The 24,696-nt window shown below is 33.9% G+C and overlaps 2 protein-coding genes and 1 pseudogene across 2 annotated transcripts; 1 reads left to right on the plus strand and 2 right to left on the minus strand.

Moving 5' to 3' along the window:
• Window positions 1-4,758: 4,758 nt before the first annotated feature.
• Window positions 4,759-9,518, plus strand: LOC114394565 (annotated as a pseudogene).
• A 2,645-nt stretch (window positions 9,519-12,163) lies between these two features.
• Window positions 12,164-13,954, minus strand: LOC114396231. The gene is made up of 5 exons (XM_028358134.1): window positions 13,814-13,954; window positions 13,247-13,450; window positions 12,586-12,765; window positions 12,369-12,475; window positions 12,164-12,293 (listed from the first exon to the last, which is right to left on the minus strand). Exons 1-5 carry the CDS (start codon window positions 13,952-13,954, stop codon window positions 12,164-12,166), a joined length of 762 nt encoding a protein of 253 aa, XP_028213935.1.
• A 2,275-nt stretch (window positions 13,955-16,229) lies between these two features.
• On the minus strand, window positions 16,230-22,982 carry LOC114395069. The gene is made up of 11 exons (XM_028356766.1): window positions 22,659-22,982; window positions 21,778-21,880; window positions 21,521-21,534; window positions 21,176-21,394; window positions 19,783-19,854; window positions 18,482-18,568; window positions 18,137-18,175; window positions 17,779-17,877; window positions 17,181-17,346; window positions 16,709-16,818; window positions 16,230-16,623 (listed from the first exon to the last, which is right to left on the minus strand). Exons 1-11 carry the CDS (start codon window positions 22,977-22,979, stop codon window positions 16,537-16,539), a joined length of 1,317 nt encoding a protein of 438 aa, XP_028212567.1. The 5' UTR covers window positions 22,980-22,982; the 3' UTR covers window positions 16,230-16,536.
• Window positions 22,983-24,696: the final 1,714 nt, after the last annotated feature.

The following is a 24,696-nucleotide window of genomic DNA, read 5'->3' on the forward strand; positions in this document are numbered from 1 at the left end:
TATCTCTATATTGTTTTTGTTTTCCAGTTTCAATTTTTTGTTATCTATATTCTTTATATATATATATATATATATATATATATATATATAATTTTATCTTTCCAATTCCCACTTTTACATTCCAAATTCAATTTTTTAAAACTATTTTATAAATACTTTTTAAAAATTAAAATAATATAGAAAAAAAACAATATTTTATAGTTCGTATTCATGAACCATAGATAATTATAAAGGAGCAAATATCTTCTTAATAATAATTGTGACTTGCTTTTTTAAACAACAACTTAAGTATTTTTATCCACACGTTTTTCCAAACTCAACTAAAATATTCTTTGAACACAAATTTTTTTGAGATTTTTTAAGAAAAAAGATTAAAGAGGTAATGCTTACATACTCACTTTGTCTTAACAAGACGAATATATAAATTTAGTACAAGTATTTTATTTTTACTTATAAACACTTGACAATAATTTACAATACAATCAAGATATTAGAGATTTCATGTTCACGTTGACTTGAATGTTACAGGGTTGTCAATAACTTGATTATAAACATCCTGAGTTATTTATATGACTGAGAAAGTTTTCGTTTATGATCATTAAGGATTCTTCATTCTTTAGAAAATAAACTTTTGAAACATTAAATGTTGTATTTAATGACTTTTGGGGAGGTTTTTATCATGGGATCTTACATATATTCTTGTATTTTCTAGGAGGAGGGAAGGAAAAAGAGATTGCGGATTTAAGTCATCTACTAACAAAAAATAACAATTCTATCCATTCACATTGTCCATTGCAAAGGTTCTTCCTCAACTCTTGCACCTCTATAGTGGGGCCAATTTAGGGGTGGGAATAGGCCAGGCCAGGCCAGGCTTTGAAAGGCCTGAGCCTAGCCTACGATGGATCTTTGAGGCCTGAGCCTGGCCTATAGCCTATCATAGACTTTTTATTTTGGCTCGGCCTGGCCTGATAGTCTTTTTAAAAGCCTTCTTCACAGTAAATATTTAATATTTTTATGGAAGTCAATAAAAATAATAAGGAACATAAAAGGACACATAACTCATACCTGATTTGTAATTACATTTTTACTTAATTATAGGAATAAAAGTTATCAAGGTAATCAAAGTCTGATAGTTTTAAAAAAATTAATTGTATCTAAAATATATATATATATTCTTAGCTATTCTTAGCCGGTCCCAAGCCCGGATAAAAGGAGAGGGTTGTGTTAGGCTTTCGACAGCCAACGTTAAACTTTGTCGAATCTCTATGACATGGATCAATTACGTAATAATGTGAATGCTAGGTCGTTGCCCGGAAGCAACGCGCTGTATGGCTCGAGTACAGTGTCAAAAGAGCAAGGGCCGCTGCATCGCCGCCCGGATGTAGTGAAAAGTAAGCAAGGGTTCCCACATTTTCGTGAACGGGTGTGGGTAAAGAAGCTAGTTCATGACAGGAGGATTCGCTTTGGTACATGGAATATAGGCACACTTACTGGAAAATCTATGGAAATAGTGGATGTTATGGTGAGGAGGAAGATCAATTTTATGTGCCTACAAGAAACTAAGTGGACAGGTGAAAAAGCGAAAGAATTAGACAACTCGGGATTTAAGCTGTGGTATACGGGAAAAATCAGATCAAGAAATGGGGTAGGGATTATTGTGGACAAGGAGTGGAAGAAAGATGTCGTGGATGTAAGAAGAATAGGAGATCGTATCATAGTCTTAAAATTGGTAGTGGGACAGGACACCTTTAATGTTATTAGTGGGTACGCACCTTAGGTTGGGTTAGCAGAACACTTTAAGGTAAAATTTTGGGAGGATCTAGAAGGGGTACTTCAGGATATACCCCAAGGAGAGAAAGTTTTCCTAGGAGGGGATCTCAATGGACATGTAGGTAGCGTGACTAGAGGTTTTGAGGGGGTGCATGGGGGTTTTGGCCTAGGGGAGATGAATGGGGAGGGTAAATCCATCTTGGAGTTTTCGGAGGCTTTGGATCTTTCTATAGCCAATACATGGTTTAAGAAAAGAGAGGAACATCTTATCACTTACAAAAGTGGAGGGACATGTTCTCAGATAGATTTCTTCCTTATCAGGAAGTCTGATAGGAAGTATTGCTTGAACTGTAAAGTTATCCCGGGAGAGAGCTTGACTACCCAACATAGAGTTTTGGTTATGGATGTAAGAATTAGAGATAGGGCAAAGAGAAGAAGTCCTCTGGTAGCACCAAGGATCAAATGGTGGCACTTGAAGGGTGAGAAACAAGGAATATTCCAACAAAAGATATGGGAGGGTTGGTGTGGACAATCACAAGGAAGTGCAAATGATATGTGGAACAAGATGTCCCAAGAGATTATTAAAGTGGCTAAAGAGACGTTGGGTGAATCTAGAGGTTTTGGACCTAGGGGTAAAGAATCGTGGTGGTGGAATGAAAATGTTCAGAGCAAAGTTAGAGTAAAAAAGGAGTGTTTCAAGGAGTGGTCTAGGTGTAGAAATTCTGAAACTTGGGATAAGTATAAGATAGCTAGAAATGAAACCAAAAAGGCGGTGAGTGAGGCAAGAGCCCAAGCTTTTGACGGACTATACCAAGCTCTAGGAACCAGGGACAGAGAGAGATCTATATATAGGCTTGCTAAGGGTAGAGAGAGGAAGACTAGAGATTTGGATCAAGTAAAGTGTGTTAAGGATGAAGAAGGCAAAGTCTTAGTGCATGAAAAAGATATCAAGGAAAGGTGGAAGGCGTATTTCCACAACTTATTTAATGATGGATATGGATATGACTCTAGCAGTCTAGACACAAGAGAAGAGGACCGGAACTATAAGTACTATCGTCGGATTCAGAAACAGGAAGTAAAGGAAGCGTTGAAAAGAATGAGTAATGGTAAGGCGGTGGGGCCAGACAACATACCTATTGAAGTGTGGAAAACTCTTGGAGATAGAGGTCTTGAGTGGCTCACCGAACTCTTTAACGAAATTATGAGGTCAAAACGCATGCCGGAGGAATGGAGGAGAAGCACGTTAGTGCCAATCTATAAGAACAAGGGGGATATACAAAATTGTGCAAATTATAGGGGAATCAAGCTCATGAGTCATACCATGAAATTATGGGAAAGAGTGATCGAACGGAGATTAAGAAAGGAGACTCAAGTTACTGAGAATCAATTTGGTTTCATGCCGGGAAGGTCGACCATGGAAGCGTTTTATTTATTACGGCGGGTGATGGAGCAATATCGCATGGCCCAACAAGACTTGCACTTGATTTTTATTGACTTGGAGAAAGCGTATGATAGAGTGCCTAGAGAGATTTTGTGGAAAGCTCTAGAGAAGAAAGGGGTTAGGGTTGCATATATTCGAGCTATCCAAGATATGTATGATAGGGTATCGACTAGTGTTAGGACACAGGGTGGAGAGTCAGACGATTTTCCCATCACAATTGGTTTACATCAAGGGTCAACCCTTAGCCCCTACCTTTTTACCTTAATTCTGGATGTCCTCACGGAACAAATCCAAGAGATAGCGCCGAGATGCATGCTTTTTGCAGATGACATAGTCCTCCTTGGAGAGTCGAGGGAGGAGTTGAATGAGAGGTTGGAAACTTGGAGACGAGCTCTAGAAACACATGGCTTTCGCCTAAGCAGAAGCAAATCAGAGTATATGGAATGTAAGTTCAACAAAAGAAGGAGGGTTTCTAACTCAGAGGTGAAAATAGGAGACCATATTATCCCTCAAGTCACACGGTTTAAATATCTTGGGTCTGTAATACAGGATGATGGGGAAATTGAAGGGGATGTGAATCATCGCATTCAAGCAGGATGGATGAAATGGAGAAAAGCATCGGGGGTGTTATGTGATGCAAAGGTACCGATCAAGCTAAAGGGAAAGTTTTATCGGACTGCGGTAAGACCGGCGATTTTGTACGGAACAGAATGTTGGGCGGTCAAGAGCCAACATGAGAATAAAGTAGGTGTAGCGGAGATGAGGATGTTGCGATGGATGTGTGGTAAGACTCGACAGGATAAAATTAGAAACGAAGCTATTAGAGAGAGGGTTGGAGTAGCGCCTATTGTAGAGAAGATGGTGAAAAATAGACTTAGGTGGTTTGGGCATGTCGAGAGAAGACCGGTAGACTCTGTAGTGAGGAGAGTAGACCAGATGGAGAGAAGACAAACAATTCGAGGCAGAGGAAGACCCAAAAAGACTATAAGAGAGGTTATCAAAAAGGATCTCGAAATTAATGGTTTGGATAGAAGTATGGTACTTGATAGAACATTATGGCGGAAGTTGATCCATGTAGCCGACCCCACCTAGTGGGATAAGGCGTTGTTGTTGTTGTTGTTGTTGTTGTTGTATATATAGACCGGCCTATCAGGCTTATAAGGCTTTTTAATAAGCCTAAGCCTAGTCTATTTAATTTAATAGGCTTTTAAAAAAGCCTGAGCCTAGCCTTTTAATTAAATAGGCCAGTTCAGGCCAGGCTTTATGTAGGCCAGGCCGTAGGCCCCTGAAAGCCGGTCTGGCCTATTCCCACCCCTAAGCCAATTACACCCCAAAAAGTTATGTCACGACTCATAAATCATAATAATAATGTACCCGCAAATAGCTAAGCATATAAATTGAGAATGAGACACATCTCCATATATAGAGCAAACAACCACATACCACCTTCCTTCATGAGTTTCCAAACCTTAATTCCTTCATTTTCATTATCTCTTGAAATGGCTTCTTCACCGCTCTTGAGAGGCAAAGAATTCGTAACCAGTGGCATGCCTGATGATGCAATGAGGCGAAGTAGGTACCATGTGAAGAGGTGCTTTGCTAAGTACATTGAGAAGGGGAGAAGGACCATAAAACTTCATAACTTGATGGAAGAAATGGAGCATGTCATAGATGACAACAATGAGAGGAATCAATTGTTGGAGGGGAACCTTGGCTTCTTATTGAGTTGTACACAGGTTTTTACTTTGCTTTTTTTAATTCACCTTGTGAATGCTATTATGTGACATTATTATTAGCCTCTGGATTTTAATGTTGGACACTTGATACTTTCAGGAAGTTGCTGTTGATCCGCCTTATGTTACCTTTGCAGTAAGGCCAAATCCTGGAGTTTGGGAATTTGTAAGAGTGAGCTCAGAGGATCTTTCAGTTGAACCTATATCCTCTACAGATTACCTCAAATTCAAGAAAAGTGTATATGACGAAGAATGATATGTCATGTTTCTTCACGTTTATAAGTTTCAACCGTTTTTGCCTTTTACCTTCTAAACAACTTCTCTCACCATCCCCCTTCTGCCCTCATTTGCATTTATCTTCTTAGCAATGCTTACTCACCCCAATTCAGATAATGTCTTATCTTTAATCAAAACAATAGTTAATTTATAGAGATTCACTTGTTATTGTTATACAAGACAATCTAGTAACAATTTTTCTTCTTTTTGTGTAGTGGCATAATAGCAATTTATGAACTTAAAAAGTTTCTGTCATTTCTCATCAATGATTATCTATTTCCACTTTTCCCTTATATGAATATTAAAGCTACACAACCGAAATTCCCTCTACCCTGACAACCAACAGAAATGTAGCTTTCCTTCTTTAAAAAGACGTGAAAACTAAGCAGAAAACTTCTATAGCATTCCAAAATTGGTCCAGCTCAATATTTACGGACAACAAATAATAAAATGTAACAAAATTCTTAAGCAAAAATTTACAAGGATTGAGGGGGGAAATAGAAAATTTAGTCTCATAGGTTATTAGCTTAGAAATCATAATTTATTTATACTGTTACTAACTTAAAGCTTCAGTAAAAAAAAAAAAAAAAATTTAAAGCTAGTACGCGATAATTCATGTATCACAGCAAGTAATAAATTGATGTTATTATCATATCATATTAATATACTTTGTTTTCTTTCAAGTGTAGGACTAGAGAAGCACTGGCCCAATTTAACAAAATATATCAACTCAAGTGTTCAATAGTTGTACCTTGCCACATGAAAGTAGTCTACAACAGCTAGATATATTTTATATTTCGGCAACATTGTTTTGATCATGAACTTGGGTCTGTGCTGCAGGGCAAATGATGAAAACTCATTTGAAGCAGATTTTGGAGCATTTGATTTCCCTATTCGAAACTTAACCCTGCCTTCTTCAATTGGAAATGGACTCCATTTCGTTTCAAAGTTGTTAACTTCAAGGTTTAGCGGGAAACTGACCAAAACACAACCTATAGTGGACTACTTAGTATCACTAAATCATCAAGGAGAAGTAAGCGGAATAACAACATCAAACTTGATAAAACATTACCAGCAACTTTCTTTTTTCCTTTAAACATACTTTTGAACATTAATAATCCCTTTTGTCATCTATAATGGTAGAGCCTGATGATCAGTGACACCCTCAGCTCTGCTGCAAAGCTTCAGCTGGCACTGATGGTGACTGATGGACATCTCTCAGCACTTCCAAAGGATGCCCCTTATCAGGATTTTGAGCCTAAGTAAACCCCTTCACATTTCTTAAAAAGTGTACTATATTTGTACTCACTAATTTAATATATCAATACCATTTTCACTCATAGGCTCAAGGAGTGGGGTTTTTGAGAGTGGATGGGGAGATACTGCAGGAAGAGTGAAGGAGACAATGGGAACTCTGTCAGAAATACTCCAAGCTCCAGATGCAGTGAACCTGGAGAAGTTTTTTAGCAGAGTTCCTACAATTTTCAATGTTGTGATATTCTCTATTCATGGTTATTTTGGACAGGCAGATGTTCTTGGCTTGCCAGACACTGGTGGACAGGTAACATTTCTAAATACTAGTTATTAATTGAAAATCTTGGGAATGCTCTTCATCTTTTGCAATTTGGAACAGGTAGTTTACATATTGGATCAAGTTAGAGCTCTTGAAGCCGAGTTGTTGCTCAGAATTAAGCAACAAGGCCTAAATGTAAAGCCCCAGATTCTTGTGGTAAGCTATCATACAAAAAAGTGATCCCTTTCTGTTTATGTACAACTTGCTTTTTAATAGAATTATGCAAGTATATTATTGGCCATGACAGGTGACAAGGCTCATCCCAGATGCTGAAGGAACCGAGTGCAATCAGGAGTTGGAACCAATCATTGATACCAAACATTCCAACATTCTACGTGTTCCTTTTTACACATAAAGGAATCTTGCGTCAATGGGTTTCTCGCTTTGACATTTATCCATATCTTGAGAGGTTTACTAAGGTATATATATGTGCTATAAGAACCTTTACTTGGTAGCTTTTATCTGTATTGAATTTTCCATCTGATCAGTTTACGGTTCATGTTAATAGGATGCGACAGCCAAGATTCTCAACCTCATGGAAGGAAAACCAGATCTTATTATTGGAAATTACACTGATGGGAATTTGGTAGCATCTCTTATGGCTAACAAACTTAGGATAACTCAGGTTACTACCCTATTATTGAAATTTTCCTATTCAGTAACTTTTGTGGCTGTAAGGATATCCTTTTTTGCTGCATAAATTAATTCCCCAGGTTGCTTGGAAACCAGGGAACTATCGCACATGCTTTAGAGAAGACTAAGTATGAAGATTCAGATGTCAAGTGGAAAGAGTTAGATCCCAAGTATCACTTCTCATGTCAATTCATGGCTGATAAAATTGCAATGAATGAATCAGATTTCATCATAACCAGCACCTATCAGGAAATTGCTGGAAGGTTAGATGTCATATTAAAAGAAAATATAAAAAATGACATCCTTTCTTTCTATTACTTGGAAATTGGAATTTTGTCTGGCAGACTCAAGAAATTTACTTACATAGTTTATAAAGCAGTACCGATATCAAAATTGACAGAAAAAAGAAAATTAATAAATAAAGAAGAAAAATCAATTGAAGTTTGTAACATACTAAGTTCTGAAAGTTCTTGTTTGCAGCAAAGATAGACCAGGACAATATGAAAGTCATGCTGCATTTACACTCCCAGGGCTGTGTAGGGTTGTTTCAGGGATAAATGTATTTGATCCCAAGTTCAACATAGCTGCACCTGGAGCTGACCAGTCTGTCTATTTCCCTTACACAGACAAAGACAGAAGACTCACTCAATTCTATCCTTCCATTGAAGACCTATTGTATAGTAAAGTTGATACCAATGAGCATATGTAAGAGACTTAGTTGCTGTTTTTTTTGTGGTTAATGTTTAGAAAAGAATGACTATATTCTTCCAAAATTGTTAGTTTTCTCTGCTGAATATCTCCTTGAAACAGTGGATATCTAGAAAACAGGAGAAAACCCATCACCTTCTCAATGGCAAGGTTTGATGTTGTGAAGAACTTAACCGGGTTAGTTGAGTGGTATGGGAAGAACCAAAGACTAAGAAAGATGGTGAACCTTGTCATAGTTGGAGGCTTCTTTGACCCTTTGAAATCCAAAGACAGAGAGGAAATGGCAGAGATAAGAAAGATGCATGATTTGGTAGAGAAGTACCAACTCAAGGGTCAATTCAGATGGATTGCTGCACAAACTGATCGGTATTGCAATGGAGAGCTCTACCGCTTCATTGCTGACGCAACGGGAGCTTTTGTGCAGCCTGCTTTGTATGAAGCATTTGGTCTCACTGTCATTGAAGCTATGAGCTGTGGTTTTCCTACTTTTGCTACCAACCAAGGAGGTCCAGCAGAAATCATTGTTGACGGGATCTCTGGCTTCCACATTGATCCCCACAATGGAGAAGAATCTAGCAACAAAATTGCTGATTTCTTTGAAAAATGCTTACAAGATTCAACACATTGGAACAAAATTTCTGCAGCCGGATTGCAGCGGATAAATGAATGGTAAACATGCAACATCAATTTCATAGATTAGAACCATTATTGTTTGACATTTAGATTACTATTACACAAACTAAAAATCTATAATGCATTGCTAGCAACTTTCAGTCAAATTCCCTTTTCATGACTTTGTTTTGTAACTATACATGGAAGATCTATGCAAACAAGATGTTGAATATGGGGAGCATTTATACCTTCTGGAGGTGGGTTAACAATGAACAAAAAGAGGCAAAGCAAAGATACATCAAGATGTTCTACAACCTTATGTACAAGAATTTGGTAAGTCAACATATTTTGTTGTTAGATGCATATACAGAACAATCATTGTCATGCAATAAGAATGACTACCACTTTTGATGTGTCAATGTCACAGGTGAAGACAATACCTGTTCCAAATCATGAACCTCAATAACCACAACCAGTAGTGTCCAAGAAGCAAAGTGTCAGAAAACAAGGCACAAGGTATGCCGCACCATCAATAAAGATACTGAAATGTTGAACTTTGTTATGAATGGGAAGCTACGTGCGCAGCCTATAAGGAAAGCATGCAACCTGCTGCATGAAGCATTCACAGCGAGGAAGTTAGTTAGGAAGTGCCAATGCTGTTAGGATTCTGTTAGAAGTTTCTGTTAGAGGGTTCTATATTCTGTTAAGAACCTTGCCTTATAAATAGCTTGTAATAAGGTGTTCAAAGGAATGAGAATATACGCTACTTTCATCTTCTTCTCTGCAATTTCTGGGAGGCACTTGGTCCTCGAAATCCAAGTATAATATTGGTGTTTTTGTTGAGAGTCCATGGCTGCCTTCCATGGCTGTCATACCCATCTCCACACACCTTCGTTGTCGCACACCCTTCATTCCTTTGTACATCCAGCTCAATCCCTTGGGATTGATTTTGAGAGTACCTACAAATGTTTGCTGAACTTGTTCGATCCTGAGAGAACCCTTCCTTCATTTCAGAAACCACCATACAAGCTTCCATGGCTGCTGTCCATGGCTGCCACTCGCCGTACGGAGCTTCCACCTTCCACTACCACCACCCTTTCCCTAGTCATTCTTTCCACACAGCCAACCACCAGCAACCATGTCCACAACACCCATTCCCTTCCATGTCCAACACAAGCAAGCACGAAGGATCTTTGACTCACCTTGAGGCTGTCCTCACTCGTCTTGACGAGAGCATGCACTCCATGAATCTAAAGATAGATGAACTCCTGAACCGTTCTCCCCCTGCCACTCCGATCTCAAATGCAAACCCAATACCAGTTCCGCACCCCCACCACGCTGCTCCTGCAAACAATCACAGGATCAACTTAGAAGGACCATGGACCGACGGCACAACACCACACCTTCAAGAAGAGAAGCTTTCAGAATGCTGTCCGCGGACTCCGTCTCCGCCACCACCTCCACCGCCGGCTCCGTCACCACCTCCGCCACCACCTCCGCCGCCACCTCCACTGGTCGCACTCATACAGCCGCCCCCCACAACCTTGCCCGGTCCGCTTCCCATTGTGATTGTTTCCTTCATGGCCAACAGCAACCCTCACATGTTATCATCATTCTCGGAGTCCGCAAGGAGCACTTCAGCTGTGGAAAGGAGCTCGACCACTCCTTCCCCCTCACTTTTTACACTGCAAAATGGTTTGACTTCCGCAACACTAACCTCCATCTGCTCATTTCTTCACCCATTTTAATTTGGGATCCTGGTTCGAATGTTGAAGCCATGGTGGTAGCCCCAACACCTCGAGGACAAGGTGTTTTTAATGAGCCGGGGAATGTTATGAATGGGAAGCTACGTGCGCAGCCCATAAGGAAAGCATGCAACCTGCTGCATGAAGCATTCACAGCGAGGAAGTTAGTTAGGAAGTGCCAATGCTGTTAGGATTCTGTTAAAAGTTTCTGTTAGAGGGTTCTATATTCTATATTCTGTTAAGAACCTTGCCTTATAAATAGCTTGTAATAAGGTGTTCAAAGGAATGAGAATATACGCTACTTTCATCTTCTTCTTCTCTGCAATTTCTGGGAGGCACTTGGTCCTCGAAATCCAAGTATAACAAACTTCCTCTAACATCTGTTTTTCTTCTCCTTTTTTTTTTCTTTTTTCATTTCTTGCTGCAGCAAACGTTCCCAGTCTGGATTGCAAAGGTAAGATTTAACTAATTGTCTTGGATTAGCTCATGATTTTCACATGTGTATGAACTTAAGAAATTCTTGCTTCATTTCAGCTTATTTGGAGCTTAATGGCCTTAAGTCCCGATCACAAAGCAGTAAGCAAGTCAATTGCTAGGGTATATCATGGGACACGACTCAACAGTGATCCTTCTTAGATCTTTTACTCCATGTGTATATCCTTTGTTCTTAAAAAAAAATGTTTTGCTACAAAATGACAACTATTTCTATGTGATCAATATGATTTATGAGGAAATCAGAGAGCTGTAGCTCCAGCAATAATCTTGTATGTTACCTTTTCTTTTTTACTTAAGAAAGATACTAATATATTTGGTAAGGTGTTTGAGGAAATTGTAAGTTCTTTTAACTAGCTTATAGGCTTGTTTAATACGAAGTTAGCAATTTATTTTTCATAAGTTACTTTAAGAGTTCCTAAAATTTGGTGATAGCTATCACCTCACCAATCCCTCCTTTACTTGTTATTACATAATCCACATAAGTAAATAGAACGTCATCTAATACAAAAATGAAATAATAGAATGCCGCCTCTTCCTTTGTATGTTATTGGAACAGTGTTGAAATTTATGCTTGCAGAGTGAATGAATTGTTGGCATGTATCTAGTGGGGTGTACACTATATATATATATATATATATATAACAAGGGGAAACAATAGATGACCCGTGAAACCATTTTTTATTTATTTTTGTCATCCTTTTCTAAATAAAAGATACTACTTACAAAATTAAAATCCTAATTAAAAGAAACTATCTACTTAAGTCTAGTCTACACCAATAGTAACTCTTCGATAGCTGCAAGGACATCAAGATTTGCATTCATGATGACTCTAAGTTCGCCCAAAGTCATTGGAATTTATAGTTTGCCAACCATGTAAGTCTTGCGTGGTTCTTGTTTATGAAGCTCGACACGACTAATGTCTATGATATAAATATGAAGATACCCCAAACATATAATGTCTAGAATATAAATATGAAGATACCCCAAACATATAAAGAGATAGAATCTAATAAAATAAAATATGAATAATATATGATATATTTATTTTTTAAAATTAATATTCTATGTTTTTTTAAGTGTATGAATTGTATAAAATTATCCACTTAAGTGTTCAAGACAACAAAAAATCATTTTAAAATTGAAAACTTAATAAGAAGTGTTTGACAATTGGTATGAATCAAAAAAAGGGAGAACTTAATCTTGAAGAAGGTATTTGGCGGCTCAACTCTAATAACCGATTATCAGATTGTATGAGCTTCTGGTAATTTTTGCTAAGATCTCCCAAAGCAAACCCAAGGTAATGTCTCCTGTTCAACATGAATAGTTAATTATAACGATAATCATTACAATAAATAAATAAACAAATAAATGTAAATACATACCGGTATTTCAAAGCATGACCTCCAGTGAAGTCTTTTGATGGCTCCCATTGAGGATGACTTCGTGGATTTGGATCAATGTGGCGAAAGAATGGTGGTGCCTTAGCCAGCTGATGAAAAAAAAAATAGTCCGATGAAGTCAGACAAAGTTTTTTTTTTTGGATAAATATTAATTATTAATTTATTAATTTTTATTAAGTCAAAAATAAAAAAAATATACCTCAATTTGAAGAATTTCAGACTTGTTTTCTTCTACAATGGCTTGCATGCCCATAATGTTTTGCCATGGTACTTCAATCTTGTACTTAATCCGACCATCTATATCAAATATTTCCCACGCAAGTTTTTTTGTAGCATAGTAAAATCCAACCATCAAAGTACCTTTATGTGTAGCCAAAAACTGTACATGCATGTACATTTATGCATGAAATTTAATTTTATTAAATATAATTATACAAGGAATTGAGTATTATTTTTAATAGGTTAAATTACTCATTTGTTTTATATAGTTTCATGGTTTTTATTTTTTTAGTCCCTATAATTTAAAAGTGATCTTTTTAGTCATTATAGTTTAGATTTTAATTCTTTTTTAATCCATGTAATTTAAAAGTTAGTTTATAATTTTTTTTAGTTCCTATAATTTAAAAATTATAAAGACTAAAAAAGTAAGAATCATGAAACTATAGGAATTAAAAAGTTTACTTTGAAAACTATAGAAACTAAAAGATAATTAAAATGTAAATTATAGAGACTAAAAAAATTACTTTCAAATTATAGAAATTAAAAAAAAGTAAGAATGATAAAAATATAAGTACCAAATGAGTAATTTAACCTTTTTAATAAAACCCAAATTTATTTCTGCATTCAGTATCATAACTTGCCTTATATTCTCCAATCTTAAGACTAGTAGCAGGAAAAAAGTCAGCCGGTAAATTATTGGCCATTAATGGTGCACTGTTTCTTGTTCTTTCATAACTAGCATTCATAGTATCTCGTATTGATTTGATTGTTGTCTCGTGTAGTCTCAATCCCAGTGGTGGCGGTTTGTTGATATTCTCCTTCAACCTGGAGATGAACAACCGTCTCTGCACAACATGTTATTCAAAGTAAATAAGTTTAATCATATCACATATTTTGAATATATATATATAAATTTTATTCTAATTAAAATTCATATCAATAAACATCAAATACATAAAATGCAATGTTTCAAATATAGATAATTGTTTTGTAAAGACATAGATAACAACGATAATTGATGAATAGCTTTTTTTCTTACTAACTACAACGATAGTATGTGAAATGTGTCTCTAAAAAAATAAATATTGAGAATGTATAATTAAAAAAAGTTGAGGGGAATGAGAATCTAATTTTCTGAATTGTTCGTATATTGGCTCTAGAGAAAGTTGCGTGGAATGAAAAAATTGGAACAAAAGAGCTATATATACTGTTAGTGATGCGTTCTGTGCATAATCTGCAGTAGCAGCAGTGCCATTATTCAAGCTTTGAAACTGCCGGTATGAATGGCTTCGTCGTGGATTGGTTTCGTTATTGGCTAATTCGTCAGAACGTGGCCTCTTCTTGTCCATGTTAGACCTGTGATTTAGGTCAAAAAACATTAGTTTACATAATTAACTAACAAGAGAAAGGGATAGAATCGAAAACATAAAGTTTTAAGTTTTTGGTAAAAACAAGTTGTGAAAGAATCGAAGGAAGTGATGAAGAGCGTGCGGTGTTGCCTGCTCAGAATTCCGCCGGCGATGGTTCGATCTTCTGCTGTAACTTTAACTTCACGTCAACCTTGCTCAATTCAATAGTTTTAAGAAAATGCAGTTCAGATAATAATACTAATTAAATAATAATTCATTCAAATTGGCAATCATAATAGAATAAGATAAAATCTCTAAGTATAATCTCAGGATAAGATAGAATATGATATGATAATTTTTAATCAATTGTTAATTAAATGTATTGATACGATAGAATTAGGGAGAGAGAATTGCTAGTAATACTTCCAAACACTTTTGAATATTTTTTTTTATTGCTTGAAATTTATTCAAAAGAAATAAAAAATTATTAGGTCTCATTTTTTATTTAATAAGTTTTATTTATGATTTTATAGTTTTTAATAAATAATATAATATGTTGTGTTAAAAAAAACAAATAATATAACATGTGAAAAGAAATGTATCCAAGAGTATGTTGTTAGTATTTTAGATTATGTGTATGATTTTTGTTTATAAATTTTTTAAACTATTTGATACTTCATTAAATAAATTTAATTTAGTGTATAATATGCTTTTAAAAATACACATAGATGTCAATTATAAGATTAAATAACTACAAATGTATGATTTATCTAAAATTTGGTATACTGATCATTGAGATGATATAAAAATATTGAATGCTTGAATTAATAAAATGTCATATATAACTGAAGTTATTGGAGAGACTAACTTTAAATTTTTTAGAAACAAACACTTTTCTTATACCAAACATCTTCACGTAGACATTAACCACTTGTAAAATAAAATTAACAATATTCATGTGTTTTTATGGATAAATGTTATTTTTATTAGTTATTGTTAAGAATGTGATTGGGGTTGAACTTACATATTCGTAACCATTACGTCAACCTAGCTTGTTTCTTCATGATATATATATATATATATATATAAATTTTATAAAAGACAATTATGATTGAAATTCTTTCAATTTACTAATTTTATTAAGTAAAAATAGAGAAAACTAATAAAATAAGAGATTATGTAGTTACCCATAATAGTATTGTTCTTACTTCTGCATTGGTTGCTTTGCTTTACTGTTCTCACTAACAACAATAATGGTATATAATTCTATATTAAATGAGAGTGTTTAATTTATGATGTGATGAAGTTAATCATTTTAAATCTTCAATAAATTATATAATTAAAGTTAATATCTTTAAAATCATCAAAATATTATTTTAAAATAATTAACAACTATGTCTATTTGATAAAAATTATACTATTTCAATAAATTTAAAATAAATTTTAATTGTGATAATAAATACATTTAAAAATTACTACATATTAACATTATATTAATAATAAATAAAATAAAAAGATAAATTTTAATAATTTTATAATATTATATATTCACATTTATTATTCTTAGATTATTTTTTAATTCTTTAAAAAAATATTATTTTTGAATTTATACTTTTCATATAAAAAAATAGACTAAATAAAAAATAAATGTTTAATCATATTTTTCTCTCCCTTATTTCATATTAATTGTATAAAATTACTCAAATCATTATTATGATTTTTTTTTCTAAATCGTTATTATGATTATGTGCTACAAAACTATATTCAGGTAAAATTTCGAATGTAGGTTTACGTTCCATGAATAAAAGTTCTTTCTTTTTATTTGGAGAAATAAAATATAAACATACCCTCGTGTTTTTTCAATAAAAAAATAAGGCATGATCGAAGCAAACTTCAAGTAAGGATGAAATTCAGAGACACAATTACTTGGAGAACTTTATAAATAATTGAGACGACGAACTAATTATCCTATTCCAAAAAATAAATAAGGGATAGACATATAGACATGAATCAGAGAAATTATTGTAAGATGTGAAATTATATATATATATATATATATATATATATATATATATATATATATATATATATATATATATATTATTGACAGATGTTAATTTTTTAATTTTTTTAAAAATATCAGTAAAAGATATTATATTATATGATTTCCAACAACCTGTATGCAATATTTAACCATATATATTTTTATTTATGAAAAAGTTAATAATGTATTACTTGGAGATTTGTCAGAATATGATGCCATATCATACAATAATTTCTCCATTTGCTAATTGATATTATTTATTAAGGAATGGAATCCTTTCTGTAACCCAAGGAGATGAAATGTTTGTTCAAATACATATAGTTAAATTGTCACCAGAAAGAGGTAGCTGTGTTAAATTCTCATGTGTATCAAACTATAGATACTCGTTGCTGACTGCAAGTGACAAATAATAATAACAAAAATAAAATACAAAGTATAGATCCTAAATTCAAAAATTGGGATTAGAAAAAAAAAAACAAAATAGTGTTGACCGTTGATTTTTTATAACACAATACCTATTTTTGAACTAGAAAGATAATCATCCACATGCTACTATGGTAGGCTCCATTGCTGTGGATGTGTCCCTGTCACACATTTCAAGACCAATATTTATAGGTACTTCTGCCTGCAAGATGAATTAACATGAGATGTTGAAAATACAACAAAACATCTTGCAATTTCTTTAACTTTAAGATGCAGTGAGAACATACCTTTGCAATGTTCCTAAAATAGGTAGTTGTGTAATTTCCAGTGGGAAATAAAACTTCAATAAGATCTGCTAGTGCCAATTGAGGTTGGGACACTGCTCCATTATACCAGTCTTCACATGCAGAATATTCACACAATATATGATACATAAATATTAATGAAAAGTAAGTTATCAATATCAAGTAGCACAAGCTTCATGCAAAAATAGAAAATGAACTCGATGATCAATTGGATTTTCTAAACTACCATGATAAGACTAAAGAGGGATTTCTTTTTCTTAGTTATTAAATTAAGGAATAAATATTGAGTGGGTACTTTACTAGAAAAATCATGTAGCAAACATCTTTCAAATTCCATGGAAGTTAAATTAAATGGCTAGTGAATTTGTCATATGAGTCATTAAAATTCAACACACTTGTGTATATGTAAGAGACACAGGCATTTGATAAATGCATTTTGGATTTACATACTTACCAAGAGCTACAGAATTATAAACCCTTTTGTCATATCTCCATAGACTTGTGTTTGAAATAAAAGAAAAACAAGAACGATCTTCAACGTTTAGATTTTGGATAAATGTTGAAAAGGTGTAGTTGACTGGATCAGATGTTAGTGTTTCATCAATGACTACTTCCACGGTCTGCATGAGAAATAATATTTAATCAACAAAAATTAATAAATAAAGAAATTTAAGGCAATGAAGAAAACCCTCTGATTCAATTCTTGGAATTAGTTTCAATTCCAACAAATTAGAATGTAGGTCTATGTTAAAAGCATCATGCATCATGTTAATGGACTATTCCATTAGTATAGAAAATAGATTTACACTATATGTATATTATGCTGTTAACTAATATGGAGACAATCCTAATCCTAATGCTTTACATTATTTTCCTGTTAGCATATGACATTTTTTTTATTGATGTAGCTTAGAAAACTCTGCTTCAATAAGTATTCAAGAAGTTCTACTAAGTACAAGCTTTACATAATGTGGATTTTCAATAATATTAGTTACTCAATGTTCTGATACTGCATTTAATTTTCTCATTTAATGTAGTATAATTCAACTTACACATAGGATGGCATGAAATTCCTCCAAGTCATCAGGATCAGAGACATTGTAAGTGTTCTTGTTGGCACCCAAAATCTCTCCGCCTGCATCTTGCACGTACTGTTTGCAAAGTTTGACAACATAAATTTAGAAAGTGATAACCAGAAAAAACAAAAAGTATAAGTGCCAGATTAACTAAGATGCAATAAGAAAGTGATTGGAAAAGATGAAGTATGAGCAGTATAATAGTGCAAATTTACAACTCAAGCATGCATTTAATCAATGGGCACTGGTTGCTAATAATAATGAAGAAAATAGTTATAGTTTAGAAACATCACTCATGCCACGTTTAATTTCCCTAACAGCTATGGTTTCATACCTTCAATTGATACTTTTCCTGTGTAAAAGACCAAAGACCCTGAAATGATGACATTTCAGATGTTAAAAAAGCATTTTTATCGATAAACAAAAGGCTAACAGTTGTGCATCAGTAGTTGGCTCCAGATGATTTGAACAGAAAAAAAGCAACAATTTTGAAAGGGCTAATAGAGGTTAGAGGGTCTATTGATATTGTTTAGATGCTAAAACAACATCAGAACAATACATCAAACAGACAATATAATGTGCAGATTTAAACAAAGCTCCAGGAAATGTACATGAAACATTGTATTTAAAAAGTGGGAAAGAATTATGTAATGGGATGTGTGCTTTTGAAGATACATACATTTTTATACCTCATCCAAGCTACCGTTGGCTTGAATGTTGTCCTACTTGTAGCAATTTTAGCCAAGCACAAATAGTTTGCCTTAACCTATAAGATAGCAAATCACTTTTGTTAGACTAACATATATCACAAAATCTAATCAGTTATTAGCACAGAAAATTATGAAAAGATGGTTGAGTAATCTCCAAATGCAACTTTTAGCTCATGCACACAAACTTATGGCACAAGCGCAAATAGTTTTTTGTCTTAACCTATAAGATAGTAAATCACTTGGTCTAACTAACATGTATCACAAAATCTAATCAGTTATTAGCAGAGAAAATTATGAAAAGATAGGTGAGTAATCTCCAAATGCAACTTTTAGCTTATGCACACAAACTTATGAAGTTTAAAGTAAACTTATAGTAGAAGTAGAGGCATGCTGCCACACAAACTTATGAATTACTGTTAAAACATTTAGAAGAAAGGAAACACATGGTTTGGTGGTTGTTGAACATTATTGATTGCCATTTGTTGATGCGTTCCACATTTAAATTTATGCGCTCAGTATGTAATGTGTGAATGAATTCTAATGATTTAACTAATGAAAGTTTTCAGCTCAGTTTTATCCCAGAGAAACTGGTCCCACATTTTCATGTTCAGAAATCTATGGTGAGATGTTCAAAAGACGAAAGAAGTTGGAAATTTACATGTTTGATATATGGACCAAACTGTTTGCACAAGCACCTATAATGCCACAAAAGTGGAATAAGTTATGGTGGGTGTGTTTGATAATGTAGTTAAATTCAACTATGTTTATCTTGTGCTTTTTTGCTAAAATACTAATTATGTGGCCATTTTTCAACTATATGATTCTCAATCTAATTCTTCTGCCCTTGCACAAATAAATGCATTTTCTATGCTTTTGTCTTCATATGGATTTATTTAAATTGATAGTAATAGGCTAGTAGCTCACAAGCTACATTTTAACAAATAGAAATACAACAAATCAGTAGTTTCACCCAAAACTACAACCGGCAAAGTAATATAGACTGAAACAAATAAGGACTAGGAAACAAACTGAATTTAATCCTAAAAGTTAGTTGACTTTTGTTCATTAATTCTTAGTATCTAATCTCAACAGCTTAGGTATAGCAAGACCCCAAGTAGAGATTTCTAAGGAAAAGATCTAGTATAGGTCTTGGACTGAACAAGAAGAAGAACCTACAAGGTTACGAAATAATAATGATAGTAGAAGTTGCTGAAAATATATTCAATCATATAATAATATAGTTATGCCTTGGACTGAGTGGTGTGCTTACTGCTGTATAGACTTGATTGGCTCTAGCTTCAACATTTGCAAAAGCTCCCATGAATTTTATCCATTCTGCTCTCTATCAAAGTAAATGCAGTAATCCAAGCACATAAATGAGTGTATAGATTAATATGCAACTTAAATAATTTATGAATCTTTCAAGTAGGTTCTTAATCAGTAATCAGATAAAATTAGCTGGCAAAACTGGATTAAATACACCATTCTTCTGGAAATCCTTCATGGTACTATTTATCATATGATATAGTGCAAGAAAAATAAGGATGAATGACAACAAATGCTCCCAAAGTGCTACTTGGTAACAGATAATATAGAGTTAGTTATGTAGTTGTAACTTGTAACTGAATCGTCCATGTATTAGCTGGCAGTAGTTCTGTTAGGTTCCTATCCAACTAGTCAGTGTATTTGCAGCTCCTTTCCAGTAGCTTCTCTTGTTATAAACATATGACAAGCTCTTTATACCTGCATTTTATTAATTTTTCAATATCAATGACATACTGTTGCACTTTTACTCTCCTTTATGGTGGAAAAATTTATCTAATGAATGCCAAAGAATTAAGATTATAGAGTTAAGACTAAGCTTTGCAAACTGTGACATTGCTCAATCAAAGCTTGGATGGGAAAGGTTGACTGGTTCTTGAAGTAACTATACTATAAACATATGAAGCATAAGCAAATGTTGGTTTTAGAAACATTCAGGTAATCTATGTCCATAACACTACCTTGACCATGTTGGGAAATCAACGTTCCGATACCACTGTTGGGTAATTAACGCTCCCGTCCATACCCATAAAGGAGCATGAGAACACACACAAAGATTACACCGTAGAAAAAATAATAACAAACATAAGAATTTAACGTGATTCGACACTTCTTATCTACATTCACGGAATCGACTCAAAAAGTAGTTTACTATCACAAAAATGATTACAATATTATAATCCACCCCAAATAGTGGATCACTCTACAAACCCGAGTACCCTACTTAATGGTTACAAGAAATTATAACACTCTTACACAAAGACGTTTTTTTCTCAACAAAGTGACTTTGTTTCACAATCTCTCTTCTCACACTCTCTCTTCATGTGTTGTATTTCTCTACTTAATCTCTTCTCTATTTATAGTGAAGATTGTCACCAACTATAATAAATAAGTTCTCTTGAAAGTTGAAACAAAAACAACTTCCAATGCATCCATTCAATTAAGGTTCATTTAATAAAATACAATCTTCCACTTTGCATTTAAGTCACTTAAACTTTAGTGATAAAAATTTAATTCCCAATATACATACACCTTATCTTTTGGCTTGGAACTCATAACATATGTTCTGATCCTTTCGGCTTTTGGAAATTTATACGGGGAGTTAATTTTAAGTCGCTTACCTGCAAAGGGATATCCTCTATAAATGGAACAAAAGTTGCAAAATTGCAAGCTGGCTGCTGATCAGTGTCACTAAGAAAGTATGAAGAGAACTCTGCAAGCTTTTGGTAATCACTATTATTGAACAATTCTATCTGTCCTCCTTCGTACAGTTTCAACACACATGGAGAAGCCACATAGTCTGAGGTTATGCCTTTCAAGCTCTCCACTAAACCTAAAAGCTGCTCAAAACAAGAATATGAAGAAATAAGAAGGCAAAGAGGGAATGCAAACCCTTCTATCTTGATCTTGGCAAAACACAACAAAACCTTTTAATATGTAAACTTGCAGTAGTAAGGGATTCTCACCTCTAAGAAGGAGACTTGAGTTCCAATCCCCAGATGAAAAGAAAAAGTTTGTCAGAGAACACAGGTGAAAGATACAATAACAGTATAAATTTGCTGGTCAAGAAAAAGAATGACTAAATTGAATTGCCAAATCATTTGGTTTAGCATTGGCACGTTGAGCTGATTTCTAAATTGCTTTGGTGATTAAATGTATGACTTACGGTATTATATGCTATAGATTCTTGATTCCAGAGAACAAGAGAATATGCACGGCATACCCGGAAAATAAGTTGTATCGACAGAATAGTTTGACAATGGTATGACAAATGACTTGATTCTTGATGTGCAATATTTAGTCCTTGATGCAATCCTTGAATTATTCTGGGAGAATTGATGGAAGATAATTGAGTAGGCTAGAAACACAGCTTAGCAGGAAAAATTCGGCAAACATGAAACTAATTAGAAAAATAGCAATTTGTATGTTTGATTCCTTCTAGCATACATTCCCAACAGAAGAAACGACAGAGTCAATTTAAGTAAACAGAACGTGATGTCTTCCTTTAAAGGTTACTAACTTACTATTACTATGAACTGTTATACTAATATAAGATCTATTTTAAAATTCCCCCATCTTTGATTAGAAATGACTTTGGCACTTAGCTAATACAGGTAGCTACTGTCCCTAATCAAAGTTTTTAAGAAATATAGTATGAGCAGATAGATAGGTTGATCATACAAATGTATTAAGCATAACGATCAGTTTGTTGTCTTTTGTCTTAAAAATTGATCAATTTGTTATCTTCACATAAGACATCATTATCTCTTTTTTCAATTGGAGAAAATGCTAAAGATAGTCATATTATTTTGATATCAGGTATAAAGCCATAACTCATGAATAATAATTTCTAAAATTATATTGAATCAACTTATAAAAATGTCATACACCCCCCCCCCCCCCCCCCCCCCCCCTTAATTTTCTAACACTTAAGTAGGCTAAAAAATAAAAATAAAGTCCCTATCATTTTTCCATTTCATTATTTGCTTACATAAACAAAAAACCAAAGAAAACCTTAGGACCTATGGCTATTAGTACCCTGCCTTACTTAAGAATTCAAAGATAGTAAAAAAAAGAAAAAAAAAAGTATATCTCCATACTCACCTGGAGAAGAAGGTAGCTCTGGCCATCAGCAGAATTCTTAATGACTTTGAAGGTCTGGCCATAGTAAATATGGAAGTTTCCAGCATCTTCCACCTTTGAAAAGTTACCTACTTTCACTGCTGGGGTGGCTCCATGGACACATCCACAGTTAAATAACCAAACCAATGCTAAGAAGGAGAAGGCTTGTAGCCAAGAACAAGAAGGAGCTGAATCCATGAGCTGAAAGAGGGACCTCTTGTTGCTATATATATATATATAACAAGAGGAAACAGTAAGTGACCCGTGAACCCATCTTTGGGTTATTTTTGTCATCTTCTTCATCACACCTTGTTGTTGGTTCCTACTTAGTTACATCTTTTTCTTTTGTCACTTTCTTTGATACCCTGATGAATGTGAGTGATATAGAGGTAATAAATCATCCATGTGCTGTGCACTCACCTTTGTTCAGCCACTACCCATCTCATTTCCACGTTCAAAATCATTCATTCACACCTTGCAGCTTGCACAGGAACAATTTTTATTTTTTTATATCACACCACCGTTAATTCTAGCTATTTTAATTTTTTTCAACCAATCACTCATATGAAATTAGTTACCTTTTGGAAGTTTTTAACCTAAAAGAACATGGGCATATAAAAAAGTTGTCATATGGCTCGCTCATGGAAAAAATTATTATAAAGTTGTTATTTTGCGACATCCTTATTACATGCATTGATAAAATATAGTTTGGAAATGGCTGTAAAATTATAATTTCTTCAATGTCTATTGCCTAGTGAACAAAAATTCTCTTTTACCAACAAAGATTTTAGAATTGAAAGGGCACTATAAAGGGATTCAAGGTTTCCAACAAATATTAGAAAATGATATCCTTAATCAGGTCATTATGATTATTTGTAATTACTTGATTATCATATTAGTTTGTCAAAACTGTTATTTTACGTCTTTATATGAAGTGGAAATTTGTTTTATACAAATAAACGTATAACTGATTTATGGCATCATATGGTACATGAATTCAAATTTACCTAATGAAAAAAAACTTTTTTTTGTCGTTGCAATCATTTAGTTGATTTAGTCAAAATTTAATTTTCTCAACGAATAATTCTTTCACAGTATGTATAAAAGGCTTCATGATTAACCAGGGATTAATTATAAACGATTAATTTGTTAAAATTAAAATTGAATATTTCGGATAATACTTAAATTTAATTTCCGGTAAAAATAATTTTTACTTATTTTTAAATAAATTCTAAATTAGTCAGAATATTTTTTTAATCATGATAAACTGAAAGATTAAAAAAAAAACTTATGATTGGACGTATGTAGATGATCAATCGTCTCGTAATAGCTAGCTTCGCGGATCATGTAGAAATTGACAATTAACTTCGTATTTGGTGATAAAATCCAACAGAAAAAGATATATGGGCATTGGGTGTTGGGGCTTACAGAATACTACTATTATTCAATTAACGAAGGCTGAATTAAACTAACAATAAAGGATTTGGTTTCTTAAAATGAGTGCACTTTTAGGGGTAAAATAATAATAATAATAATTAAAAATTAACAGTTGAAATTATATTAATTTTAAATTTTATTATAATTTTTAATTATTTTTTAATCAATAATTATTTCATCCATCTTAGTGATGGTCCTTCCTCTGTGTCTATTACCCTATCCTTGACGAAACCAACTATGAGTCCTGGTCTCATACTGTATGGTCTTCATCTCCAAAAACAAAATGGCATTCCTCCTTGGCACAATCCTGATCCCTTCAGTCAAAGAACTTCTTTACTCAGCTTGGGAGAGATGCAACACTCTCATCATGTCCTGGCTTTTGAATTCACTTTCCCCCTCCATTGCTCAAAGCGTCATCTTCCTTGAATATGATACCGACATTTGGAACGACCTTCGTGAATGTTTTTCACAGGGAGATCTTCTCCGCATTGCAGAGCTCCAGGAAGAAATATATGGTCTTTCTCAAGGTAACCGTCTTCTCTCTGACTTTTACACTGCCTTGAAAACCCTCTGGGAGGAACTG

Source organism: Glycine soja, chromosome 18 (genome assembly GCF_004193775.1).
Source record: "Glycine soja cultivar W05 chromosome 18, ASM419377v2, whole genome shotgun sequence".
Lineage (NCBI taxonomy): Eukaryota > Viridiplantae > Streptophyta > Magnoliopsida > Fabales > Fabaceae > Glycine > Glycine soja.

Bases quoted from the DNA above. Each gene is read 5' to 3' on its own strand.
- LOC114396231 (XM_028358134.1), bottom strand. From the start codon at position 13,954: ATGGACAAGAAGAGGCCACGTTCTGACGAATTAGCCAATAACGAAACC. The intron at 12,766-13,246 runs GCAAGTTATGAT...ATGCATGTACAG, and splicing joins TTAAGATTGGAGAATATAAG to TTTTTGGCTACACATAAAGG. The intron at 12,476-12,585 runs GTATATTTTTTT...TTTTTTCATCAG, and splicing joins CTGAAATTCTTCAAATTGAG to CTGGCTAAGGCACCACCATT.
- LOC114395069 (XM_028356766.1), bottom strand. From the start codon at position 22,979: ATGAAGAAGATGACAAAAATAACCCAAAGATGGGTTCACGGGTCACTT. The intron at 17,347-17,778 runs GTAAGTTGAATT...TTTCTCATGCAG, and splicing joins AATTTCATGCCATCCTATGT to ACCGTGGAAGTAGTCATTGA. The intron at 16,624-16,708 runs GTATGTTCTCAC...TTCATCTTGCAG, and splicing joins ATTTTAGGAACATTGCAAAG to GCAGAAGTACCTATAAATAT.